This window comes from Columba livia, chromosome 3 (assembly GCF_036013475.1).
Source record: "Columba livia isolate bColLiv1 breed racing homer chromosome 3, bColLiv1.pat.W.v2, whole genome shotgun sequence".
NCBI classification, from domain to species: Eukaryota; Metazoa; Chordata; class Aves; order Columbiformes; family Columbidae; genus Columba; species Columba livia.
Genome location: NC_088604.1, coordinates 91,212,355 through 91,225,080, shown reverse-complemented (window position 1 = coordinate 91,225,080; position 12,726 = coordinate 91,212,355). Strand labels below are relative to the sequence as shown.

The window sequence follows — 12,726 nt, the reverse complement described above, 5'->3', positions numbered from 1 at the left end:
TTAAATATTCTGCTAAAACAAATTGTTTCGCTATACACCCAGTTCTCCCACGTACACATCTCAAATGACAGTATAAACCACACAGGAAAAAACCAAACACATGACAGATGTTAGTCATGTTACTTAGCACAGTACTGAAAGAAAGATGCTTAGGTGTCATGGATGGAATTGACTTCAGAAACGATGTACAGTTACAGAGACAGGATGAGATAGTGCCAACCTCTGCAGTCTGCACTCACACAAGAAATTCCCTGGGAGTTTTAGCTGAGGCTAAGTTCACAAGATTGCAAGAAGTGAGTTAAATAGAGTTTTTTCTACTACCAGTTGTCAGCTAAGTTACAATAGCTGACCACAGGCTCACCTCAAATCCATTACAAACTAAAAATATGTCCAAGCTAATAGCACAGCATTTGTATTTGGCTAGGAGTGCACATACCATTGGTTACCATAGTTAAACTAACAAGTAGAGGCTTGCTCAGTCACGTTAACCAAGTGTTTACAACTGTGCATGGACATGCCTGAAGTAATGACTTCAGGACTGGCCCATAGAGAACCACAGCGTTGTTACCCAGCACTTCTGGGAATGCAGCACAGAGGAGTGCTAGTGCTTCTGCTGTGGTCTATATGTGCATTTACTGTCCTCAAACAATCAAAGCGTCAGCTGTATGTTGCAGAGAAATAATATCGCAACAAGCCCAACACAACACAGAGAAAACAAATTCTATCCATAAGATTCCCACATGGAAACACTGGAAATACTATCCCTATCCAGTTCAGTTAAGAAACAAAACAGGAAGAAGAGACTGCAAAATAGAGATATGAACCACACAAAAATGTGACTAGAAAGGGAAAAAAGTTAACAAGTGGAGAGAAGATGAGAAGCAAAACAGAATGCCAAATTCGGCTGTTTGTTTTGGGGTCCTGCTGGACTCACATAAGAGTCCTAATCACTGGGCCTGCCCACCAACTGACATTGTGCAGACTGAATTTGGTAGTTTTGTTGCATCTTAAAGGGAACAGCTCAAACTCTGACGCAGTTATTTGTAAGATGTGCGGCTCATGTCCTGCAGCATTCTGTCTGCAGCACGACTGGTTATTTGTAGATAATTGTAATAGACCCCGTGCCAGGGCACTTGGTAAGGAGTCTGGCACAGAGCCCAGACAAATGACGATAAGGTACAAAATTCTGTAGCCAGGCATGCTTGCTTCATTTCTACGGGATCTGTTCCTCAGAAGTATTAGCTTCTGAGCTTTGAAGATGACAGCATCCCCACATCCACGAGTGCACAGGGCAACTTCTGGAAGAAACACACAGCTCCTCTAGAGCACGTGGCAAACACAGAGGCAGAACACAAGCTAAATATACTGCCCAGGTGCTTTTCTCCCGGGCTGGGGGAATGACAGGGTGGATTTGGGGGCAGTGGGTGCCCCTTAAGACTACGGTCCTATGACTTCAGAGAGCAGGAGCATGCGTTGCCTTGCTTTGTGTGAAGCCAAAAGGGCAAAGAACATCATGGTGAGGGAGAGGCTCCTTAAGCCATCCCCATCCCTGCATACCCACGCAGTGGCCAGGCACAGTCTGGCCTTTTACGTGTGCTGACAAGAATCCGTGTCATTTGGCCATGAGCCTGCAGCCTGCTGAGCTTTTCAGGGAACAGGGAAACAATATGGCCTTGCAGTCAGCTCACACAGCCTTGCTGGACACAGGCTATGGGTGAAAAGCGGGGATGTGGTACAAGAACTGGATTTAATTAGTAACCAGTAAAATCCTCAGTTGGCATAGACTGACAGATCTCTATGGAAAGGAATAGTTGAGCTTCACATCGGTAAAAACCTGATCCCTGCCACCCCAGTAGAAAGCTTTGTGTCCATATCCTTACATGCGTAGGAAATGAGTGACAGCCTGGACACAGAAAAAAAAGACTGATGGTGATTCAGGATGAGTAATGGCCAACAGAAACACCACGTGGCAATAAAAAACAAATTTAAGGCTACCATATGTCCAGGTATTGTCTCTTTCTTCTTGAAACCTGCAGCCATGCTCAGTTTGAATGTTTTCTACATTTACCTGGGGTTTCTGGGCCACCATCAGCCCTGTATGAACTAACACATAACGAAGCCTATCAGACTGCCAGGGAAGCCAGACATAAGACATGCAGACTTGCTGCGCATGTACAAATCAATTACTCAGAGCATGTGTATGCAGTGTATGTCTACTGTTTTCCATAACCCTGGACCTACAGCTCATATGCTATTCTTGGCAATTGCACAGATTTCTGCCCCGCATTTCCCAGTCCTTGTGCTCAAGTTCACGCTGAAGTACCCTGGAAATTTCTTATCTTGCTCAAGTTTTGTTTGAACTGAAAAGAAATTCCCCTCCATTTATGCTTGTTTCTTGTACAAACCAGGATACAGGATTTCTGCTAGCACAATGTGTTTGGGTACTGGTGTTTATGAGACAAGAGGAGGAAAGGTCTCTGTGGCATGAAAATGCCAGTCTTCCTTCCAACACAGGAAACATGGTGGTTCTGAAAGCCATTGTGACCTTGGAGTTATCAAGTCCAGCACGCACCACTTCACGGTCTTCCAGCACTATTCAAAATCATTTCCCTCAAAATGACAGAAGGGGTGTGACTGCAATCAGAGGCATCATAGGTGTGATTTCAGCCCCCCATTAGTTTCAGTAACTCTACTAGAATTGCCTCAGCTACTAGAGTGGGTGGTACAATGTGTCCATGCCATTAATGGAAGCAAGAATTCAATAACATGTATGTTTTTCTAATAAATCTAACAGAATTCACTGAAGAAGGGCAAGCTCATTCAACAGACATTTTCAGGAAGCCTACAGGACTGAATCTTTCACTAGCCTGTTTTTTTTTGCTTTAATGCAAGTTATTTACCAAATCAGAAGGGAAATTTTAATTACATTAAGACTGTCAGAGTTTCTCATTTGAATGGGCAAAGACTTACTCTTTTTTGCAATGTGATTGCTTTGGATTGTGTCCCTTAAGCAAAGAAGACTGAGAAGGGTCTCAGAGTTGAGCAGCCCCCCTCTCTTGTTAGGGTATCAGTTTTATTTCTTGTTTACTGTTTTGGTTTCAGAAACCCTTCTCATGATCTTTACTGGGACTGCTACCACAAACGCTTAGGGATCTAGATCATAACCTCTTACCATATTATTCCAGAGAGCCATGGCCATCTCAGCGTAGCCTCTTGCACTGAAATGAAAGCAGTCTGCAGCAAAAAAACTCAGATTTGGCTTGCCACTCTGTGATAAAAGCAAAAACGTCTTTCTCAGCACATTTCAACCTTTGAGATCTGACATATTATATCTAATAGTGCACTCTATTTGGCATACCCACTTCAAAATTTTGACGTCTTCCTAAAGGCAATATGATCATATTTTGACACTGCAAATAAACTTAGGTACTTCTAACTGTGGGCTGCTTACTGCATCTCAGGACCTCCTGCACAACGCAGCCTGCTCAACTTCACATAGCAATTTTCATAACAAAGCTAAACCTATCATTAAACCAACAGTTATAGCTCCTGCATGGGCACTGCCATTGACCCACACTTCACCTTGTGCGGAACTGATAGAAAACTGCTTGTTCTTGCTTGTTAAACTTCCATAACTCAGACTTATAACCTTTTAACTGTTGAAATTTGTGCTGAATTTCAGGCAACATAAAAATTGTGGGCTTACCTAGCTGTGGCAAATGTCTGTCTTAGGGAGAATTTGCCTAATCAGTATATGTATTGTGACCATTCTTTGGACTTAAGGGCTGCCAGAACAAAATCATAATGATATAACAAAAGGATCAGTATTGTGCAAAACTGGGTGGTTTTGACCAGGATTCATGCTGAATGTTTGTATCCCTAACTACACAGCACACATAATGCTAAGGCTGGAGAAAAGGAGAATCAGCATTTGGCTTCAAGGGCTGCTCCCTGTTTCCAGACCGGGATGTGCCAGGCCTGCACGTGCTGGTCTCCATGTGAAGGAAACCTGAACATAATCCATAACCTAGATCAGTAGAAAATTCCGCTGAATGTCAACCAGTCATCTGTCAAGGGAAGAAACATGCAGTTTAGAGAAAGCTAGAGGGTGCTTAGGTTTAATGTGTGCACACTATGAATGCTTCCTAAAGCCATTTTTTTTTTCACAGGCAGCACAGTCTTTTCTGTCTTCTACTCTGTCATTCTTATTGCAGGTTCCACCCTGTGCTGCTAGACTCTGCAAAGGGAAGAAAACACCATCCTTGTAGCACGGATCTCACTGACTTACAGAAATCAAGGTACTGATCTTTGCTTGATGGGAAAGAAAAACAGGACTCACACTATCCAGGGGCACCAAGGTGTTTCGGAAAAATGGCTGCATGACAACTGCAAAGTCCTCACGCCCTTCATATCGATCGCTGTTGATCAGCTGTAAGGCTTCTGCCTGTATGGAGTTGCATGTTTGGAAAAAGAAGTTACTTACAAAGTTAATCTAACATTTGCCAAAAACATGCATACTGCACTTGTTTCAATGTAGGAAGCCATAAATTATTAGTATAAATCCAGCTGAATACTATAAAGCAGTCCAGAAAAAAGCTAAGGAAATAATTTCATTCACGAAGAGATTTTCATGATGAAAATGCACAGGAGCTAGGATAGTTTGAAATGTAAAGGTGCTTAATTTAAAAATTAAAGTATAGCTTGTACCTGACTTACAGAAATCAGTGCTGTACAATTGCAATGAGACAGGCAATTAAAACAAATAACAAAAAAAAAAAAAGAAACAAGTGACAAATGAGTTCAGAAAGCTAACTTGAGACTGAAGTGTACTTGATTTTTTTAGAAAGGCATGCCTGAATTAATATAAAACTCGAGTGTTGAAAAAATCACCCGCCATTCTTGTAAATTCTAATGCTCCTGGGCCATATCTCAAAATCATCCCTGACTCCACTTTGTTAGTTAAGGAAAATGTCCCCTTGGGTAGGTTTATACAAGTATTTTCCAAGATAGATTTTTTGGGATTTGTCAGATTCGTTGGACAACATCCACTGCCAGAGCCAGAAGGGAGGACTGGAGAACATGATGTGACCTGATACAGCGATGCCTGTATTCATAGGAATAATGATGGAAAAAACTTCTGCTCCAATAGCTATTTGTGGCCTTTGTTAAATTTGAGTGAATCCTATGCCTGAGGCTACGAAAAGTTACTCTCAGATAGCAAGCTGACCTATGGTAAGCTATCTTTGTGCACACTCTCAACCCACAGCAAAAGAAAGGAGTATCAGGTTCGTTTAGTTAATTTTCTCTGCTAAGAGTTACCACAAAACAGCTGATGCAAGGTAATTTGTCACCCTTGCAGTGATGTGTTAATTCATGTGAACTATTCATAATGGAGAAACACGTATCATCAAAACAGCCGTCACCAGTAACTGCTTTTCAGCTGTTGAAACAGCAACTGGAAACAGAACCAGTCTTGATCTGCCTCCAGCTCAGAACCAAGGTCAAATCATAAGGCAGCATGGAAAGATTTTCATCGCTGCTAACTGGTTAGCTGGGTAGGGTTTTAGTTAGACTGTCACTAAGCTGTTTCCCAGTCTTCCTCCTCTGTCCTGCTGAGGATATGCATGAGAGGAAGGGCAGAGCGGGAAGCAATATGAAGCGACACAAGTGAAGATGACCAGTTATAGAATCAAGGTATTACCTGGAAATCTCTGTTAACTCTCTTAATTTCTTGAAGTTCAGAAGAATCTTCATTGGGGTTTACAAAACATGGGCACAAATTCCTTCAATTAAAGAAAGACTAGAATTAAAAGGCAACCTGGAATAGCCTACACAATTCTTCAGCAATGTGTATCTGCTTAAAGAAGCTCAGGATAGGCACTCAAAGCTCACATACAGGAGAGCCATGTCATTGGCTTAGAAATGGACAAATACTTAAAAAAAATCTCTAGTGATGTAGTCTTCAAAGTGAACACCTGTCACAGCTGGTAAGAGCTGCAGGATCCACAACTCTTAAGTCAAACGCAGAAGTATTTAATATGCCATGCACTACCAGGAAATCATGGCAGAATAAAAAAATACACCTACATATAGGCTTTATAGCAGAGTTCCAGAAACCTGGGGGTTCAAAGGTAGAAAAGAAAAATTGTTTGTGTAGTCTGACTCCTCAGACCACTCTGTTTTGTTCTGTTACCCCCATATCAAGAGGTAATAACTTGTGCTTCACTGAAATGCACCATCTAAGAATGCACCTGGAATTAATATGAAGATACCAAGCAATACAATCAATGCACTATTTTCCCTTCTAGTGTGTTCCAGTAGTTAATTGCTTCTATTATTAAAAATCTGTGCCTAACTTCATTTGAATTCATTAGGCACCAGCTTCCAACCACTGGTCTTTGTTACACCTTTCTCTGCCAGCCTAAAGAGCCTTTTCATGTCCACACTGACTCCTGTAAAAGGCACTGCTGCTTTCTAAAACAAGTCCCTCAATCTTCTTTGAGTTGGGATTTTCATCTCCCACACTAGGTGTGGAAAAGCATGTACTGGTTGTGCACTCTGCTGTAGGCAGCCCAGCCTGCACCATATGTAATGCAGCACGGAATCCGAGAAGAGGCATCAGGGGTGTCAGCCTGTGCTGCTGAGGAGGGAATGGCTGGGTGAAAAAGGCTTTGAAGTTCAGTAGTACACCAGTTGTACGGTGACTTGCACTATGACATGCTACCTTAGAGCTCAGAAGAAAAGTGAGGACTCTGTTATCTACAGGCTCGTGCCTTAGAGCTGAAGTATTGGAAGAAGTAATAGGAAACTGCTAGGAACTAGTGCATCAAGTAAAGCCTGCAACGAAAGCTTAGAAAGCTTGGTGTCCTACTGCAGAAGCAATTTAGACTGATCCAAAAATATAGCACCTTAAAAGTAAAGACCTGTTTAGCTGACTTACTTTGTTGTCAAAGCACACCCCGGATAGCTTGCTGCGATCTGACGCAGTCCAGAAATCTCCAGTGTCTCCACCATGTTGACAAAGACTCTCGGGAGCTGCAGGGATTATAACAACCAGACATACCAAATCACAGAACATGATACCACTACAAAGTGAGAGCGAAGTGCCATGTGTAGGTCAGGGCGTCAGTGCAAACTGCGCAGACTGCAGCCAACAGCATGTGCAGGGATGATGTATAAAGGCAGGGGGAGGGAGATGTACAGTGGATGTCAGCCAAAACATTCCCGGCAGCTAGTACAAACTAGCTGAAATGCTGCTTCACTCCCTGTGGCATTTCCATTTTCTTTAGGGTAAGTGAAACTTTGTATAGTTGCTTTAGCCAAAAAAAAAAACAAAACGGCAGTAGGGTTTTGCTATGTTTGGTCCACAGCAAAAACTCTGTGAAACAGACCATTTCCCTGAAACTGCAGCCCAGTTTTTCTCAGGATCTTATCTAATGCAGTTGTTGAAATGCAGTGCTGAGCAGCAGTTTGACTCCAGCTATTTGGAAGATGACCTTGTGTGAAACAGAATCACTGACAGTCTATCAGAGGCAAGAAAAACATCAGTGTGCTTGCCAGGAACATAGCTTGCTAGGGTATCTTAAAAACTTACCTCCTCATAGAAAATATCCAGAGCATTTTGAAGATGTTCTAGATACTTTTGCACTGAATAGGTTTCCTGTGTAATTGGAAAACAAACAAACAAACAAGGATCAGCCTTCTTTCAGGAACCAAGGAGTTTTAACTGTTTGACCTGAAAAAAGGAGTTCACAGAGTTTCTAGTTGCAAGGCAGTCCATGAGAAGATATACTGACTCAATGCTCCTTTTTGCTTTTGTTGACAGGTATATTTTCAGATCAAAAGGTTTATTGCCACATGGACACATGTTATATAGTGCTTGTGTTTCTGTGTCACTAATACATTCCCTTAATCTCTTCAGAAAATCCTGAGGTATATAATAATTCTTGGCAGAATCTTTGCCTGATGAACAACTACATAAATCACATCTTTGGATTTCATTTTGTCTTTTACGGGACCCAGACCAGACTCTATTGCCTTATGAACTGAGCTGCCAGTCTGGGGAAACTGATATGGGAGCAGTCAGGCCCCAAAAACCTGTAGGCCAGGGGCGTCAAACTCATTTTCACCAGAGGCCACATCAGCCTCACGGTTGCCTTCAAAGGGCCAAATATAATTTTAGGACTGTATTTATTTGTTCGGCCCTTTGAAGGAAACCGCCAGGCTGATGTGGCCTCCGGTGAAAATGAGTTTGACATGCCTGCCAGAGGCAAAATGACTTTGTGACTGTAGTTACAGGGGTTTGGCTGTGAGGTGAAAAGGCTCCAGGCAGCAGCCTCTAAAGGGAAACAGGCTAAACTGAGAGAATAGTCCCCAGTCATTTAAACGAGCTGGGATCCAGACCCCCAGTCTGTGCCGCAGGAACCTTTTCAGAGGGGATAACTACTGACAGCTAATAAAAGGCACCTTTTTCACTATAAACTGATGTCATTTCTTTCAGTGTCATTCTGAAGCAAGAATTCAGCATCCTCAGTAATTATTGCGTGGAGATATTTCCAGAATAAAACTTCATGTATGTGTCCCTGTAACAACATGCCTCAGACACCATGCTGTCTTGATCGCTTTGTCCAGTTAAACTGGGAGAGCTTTTCAGCTTGTCCTTGGTGTTTTGTTCAATATGGGGCAGGTTGCTGGTTTTTAAATCATGCATTACTTCAGCACTACATGCCCCAATATTAAGAGCCGTGCACTTGTTTCTGATACAATACAGATTAAAGGAGAAGAATTTCCAAGTGCTTTTTAAACAAAGAGGAGCTTTGGCTCACTGAGAAAGGTTACATTTCTGGGGCTGGTCACTTGCCAAGTGACTGGATAAGCATTCCTAATTCAGAGATACAAACCTTGTCCAAGCAGTACTGGCATAGGTCATTGCTTCCAATGAGGATGGTGATCAGCTTCCAGTCTTCCTTGAAATTAATTTTCTAGTGGCACATAAGAGAAACAGATTACAGCATCTATTTCTTAGGTATGCAGGGGGTAACATTAACAGATGGGGCTAAACAAGGTACAGACAGCAAGGCAGAACAGAGAAAGAAGGATGCTGAGCTGGCAGAAGAAAAGCATCTGTCCAGGGGGAAAATGTGAACTGTTAGCTAGTCTAGCTGAAATTCACCGTGGCTTTTGTAAAGGAATCCCCTTCAGCAGACAAGATCTGTCAGCATAGCCAAGCATGGAAATGTGCCTGTGGTGGCAAGTGTGCTGAAATGAATGTTAGCTCCAGGACAGGGATGGACAGGAGAGATTTGCCAGCCGTGTCTGAACACTGTGGGCAGTGTGGGGATGAAGCAGTGTGGGAGTGGGTGCTGGAGTGACTCATGGAGCTGTGGAACTGGTGCTGATGGGGATCCCTGCCAGCTGGGCAACTATTACCCCAGAGCCAGGAGGAGTGAGGGGTGCCCCAGGGAACAGACAGCTCGATTAAAATAGAAGAGTCCAGGAGGCTGGTGACTTCACTGAGCTCATATAAGGGCAGCTGTAGCATCCACGTCACCACGGGCTAACAATAGGCACTGCTGAGAGCTGGATCTCATCAAAACATTTTGTAACGTTCAGTACAAAGAAAGAAATCAAAGGCAACTATTTTTAGTGCAGTGTATTTACATAACAAACATCTGTGAAACGATCCCACAAACAGAGGAAGAGCCTGGGAATCACTCACAGGTCTGAATTCTCCTCTTTAACCAGCATTTTGCTCAGAAAGCTTTCCATGAAGAGGTGATGTGTGGCAGGGTCTTCCCCACTCCCCCCCTTTTTAAAAGATGCATAAAAAGAAGTGAATAAAACAAAGGTCTAGAGCCACATACTATTTTGTGGAAGAGCCACACCAGCTCCCATCACTGTGCCAAGTAATCTGTAATGCAGAGTAACTGACAGTGGGACTAGCATGCAGCATCCATCAAGAGAGCTGGCATGGAGACATGCATGCTTTGACAAATCCTGCTTGTTCAGTACCTTCCTTTCCCATTCAGCCTGAGCCAAGGAGCACCAGGCACTCCCATTCCCTTACTGGGTGCTCTCCCTGAACCAACATCTCACACCCAGACAGTAATCCGCTCAATTCAGCCAACACTTGCAGCAGGGCAGCCTTAGTTTCTCCCAGATCTCCTCCCCCTAACTCAAACTGCAGCAGCAGCCACCGATTTAAAAGCAGGTTGCTTTTTTGGTACCCTTTGTAGCCCTCAGAGCAGCTGGCACAGCAGGCCGGTCCACAACACTAGATCCCCTGCTAATTCCCTAAAAGCTTGTAGTGTGACAAGGATTCACACAATCCTGAGGTTTCTGGCCACTGATTAACCACTTGCCTGTTCAGAACCAGAGTTTCAGAAGGCCTAATCTACTGGGAAGACAAGTTGCCACCTCTCCCAGTATTGCCATTTCCAGAATCAAGAGTGAATCGTGCAATTTGTGTTGGTAACTAGGTACCTGCTCCAGCGATTTTACCCTCAACCTTTATGACCTCCACTTTGAATGCTGCTGTTAAACTAACCAGTCCTGTTATTTTCCCAGAGCTTTCAAATCTCTGCTCTTCCTCACTACCATCCTTAAAACTCCTTGCCACACTACACCTATATCAGTCTTTGCCTCATGTGTTTGTAGGTAACTACATGGGTAAATTATCATAAGTAAATTATCATCTCTTAAAGGCTAATCCCTGGCACATTCATCTTGGAAAACACAACAGAGACAAGGACACTGACTTTTCTCCCAGCAGTAAAGCACTCTTCATATGTCAAGCATCCCATCAACTAAAGTCATCTCCCAGAGACCACAGGAGCACTTGAGGAGTGACCCAAGTTCCACTTACCGAGCTGCTTCTCATTAGGTCCACCAATTCACGTGCTTGGGCTGACATATTACTGTAGAGAGAGGACAGAAGCGTGTTAGATGTATGCTCTGAAAGCACATCATCTTCCTGATCTCCCACTCCTCATTTTAGGGAATATTAGGATTAGCAGAAATCAGTACAGGCGAAGTGATGCCTCAAAAGGACAAGTAAACATAGAAAGACCAAGATCAGCAGCAGTTGCACAAGTGAATAACCTGATCTGAAAGGGCTTCAGCTAGGATGGCTGCCAAGTGGCAGGCAACTGGGATGAATTCTTCCTATCTCAGAGTTGGCTTAAGCGCATTTTGTTTGGAGAAAACCACTAATGCCCAGATGCAGAGAGACATTTCATTGTGTAACTCCCTTTGAAAGGTAGTGGGGAGGTTTGTTGCTTATACAGAAGCTGGACACCTAAGCAGCCTTCCTGATCTGGTCTTAAATTCTTATGGCTCATCTTATGGCTGGAAGACATTGCTAACACTGGGGAACTGCCAAGCTGGAGAGTCCCAGTCCAGCTCCAGGAACAAGGCAGCATGCACAGAGTGAGGCACAAACCATGTTGAGACATCAGCTGGAAACCTGAGCTCCTGATATACTAGCAGAAGACTGTGCTTCAGCTAATAAGCTCTGTCTCTCTTCAGCACCTGCATAAATGTTATTACATCATTTGCACTTCCACAACCACACCAATTGTCCTGAGTCTTTTAGCAGCTACACAGGCTTTGTTAGTTACCCTGAAACTCTCTTGCAGTTAATCTAATGACTGTTAAAGGTGTCATAGAAAGTCTTGGGAGCAAATTTCATGAATATCCATAGAACTGGCACAGAGTGTGCAATACAAACTCTTGCACATTTTCATTTTTAACAGACTAGTAGAGTTTTTCTTTAGCAGAATAAAGGAATTAGTTCCCAAGTTCTCATTCTGTTCTTTTTCTTTGCACTGCAAGCACTGATAGCTTTTAATGACATTAGGGTAGCAGTGGGCTTCTATTTGTTAGTTTGAGGCATGTTTCCCAGAAATAAAGAAATAAATTATTTTTTTCTCATTACAGACACGACCTGACAGTGAATCAGGGATCTACATACTGAAGGCTGGGCAGAAAAAGGTACTGGTAGAATTAGAAGTATAAGTAAGACATTGGCTCAGAAATTCTGGGTAGAGGTCAAAAGACCAAATAAAGTTTCTCTCTGTCCCTAATTTTAAAAAAGATGCAAAAATTCACCCAAATACTACATTAAAAGACAAAGGAAACCCCACACATAAACAACAACAACAAAAACTAAACAGCAACAAAAAAACCCAACAATACCAAACAAACAAAAAGCCCTACAAACAAATCAAACAAAAACCTACAATAAAAACATCAGATCACAGAAACATCCTCAGTACAAATAGGTCATCAGTATCAACTCAACCTTAACATGCAGTCCATCAGTTCTCACCCCTTTGCCCTTTCTCGGTTGCGGTTGTGCTTACCGCGCTGTGGCACCACTCTCCGCAACGTTGAATCCAGCTGTTTCCTTAGAGCTGCCAGTGGAGAAGCCAAAGAGGTTCGCATTGAATTTTTTCAAGATATCTTAAAAGGAGGAAACACAATGTTTAACCATCCACAGTACAACTGGCCACATTGCCTCCCGCAGAAGCATAAGCCGATCAAGTGGTGAGAATATGCACCTGGGTTTTCCCCTCCATTCACTGCGGCCTTACAGAACCTATAGACACACCTGCCTTGGAAACTCTATTTACTGTCCAAACTTTAGCAGTGCAACTGTTTCTCCCTGTGGCCTTGAGGAGCCAGGGTCTGGCAGACCAGGAGATTCACAGATGCCAGGCAACTCAT

General features: G+C 43.0%; 1 protein-coding gene across 3 annotated transcripts in view; it reads right to left on the bottom strand.

The window, feature by feature from the left end:
* The window catches only part of PLB1 (phospholipase B1), an 86,092-nt gene that overhangs the window by 2,201 nt on the left and 71,165 nt on the right, over positions 1-12,726 (bottom strand). For all 3 annotated transcript variants that reach the window (XM_021289505.2, XM_021289507.2, XM_065059762.1), the window contains 8 exons: positions 12,363-12,462; positions 10,865-10,916; positions 8,901-8,981; positions 7,595-7,660; positions 6,941-7,035; positions 5,702-5,783; positions 4,340-4,444; positions 3,173-3,268 (listed from right to left, as the gene is read on the bottom strand). In XM_021289505.2, coding sequence (XP_021145180.2) covers positions 3,173-3,268; positions 4,340-4,444; positions 5,702-5,783; positions 6,941-7,035; positions 7,595-7,660; positions 8,901-8,981; positions 10,865-10,916; positions 12,363-12,462 — 677 coding nt within the window. The remainder of the gene's footprint in view (positions 1-3,172; positions 3,269-4,339; positions 4,445-5,701; positions 5,784-6,940; positions 7,036-7,594; positions 7,661-8,900; positions 8,982-10,864; positions 10,917-12,362; positions 12,463-12,726) is intronic.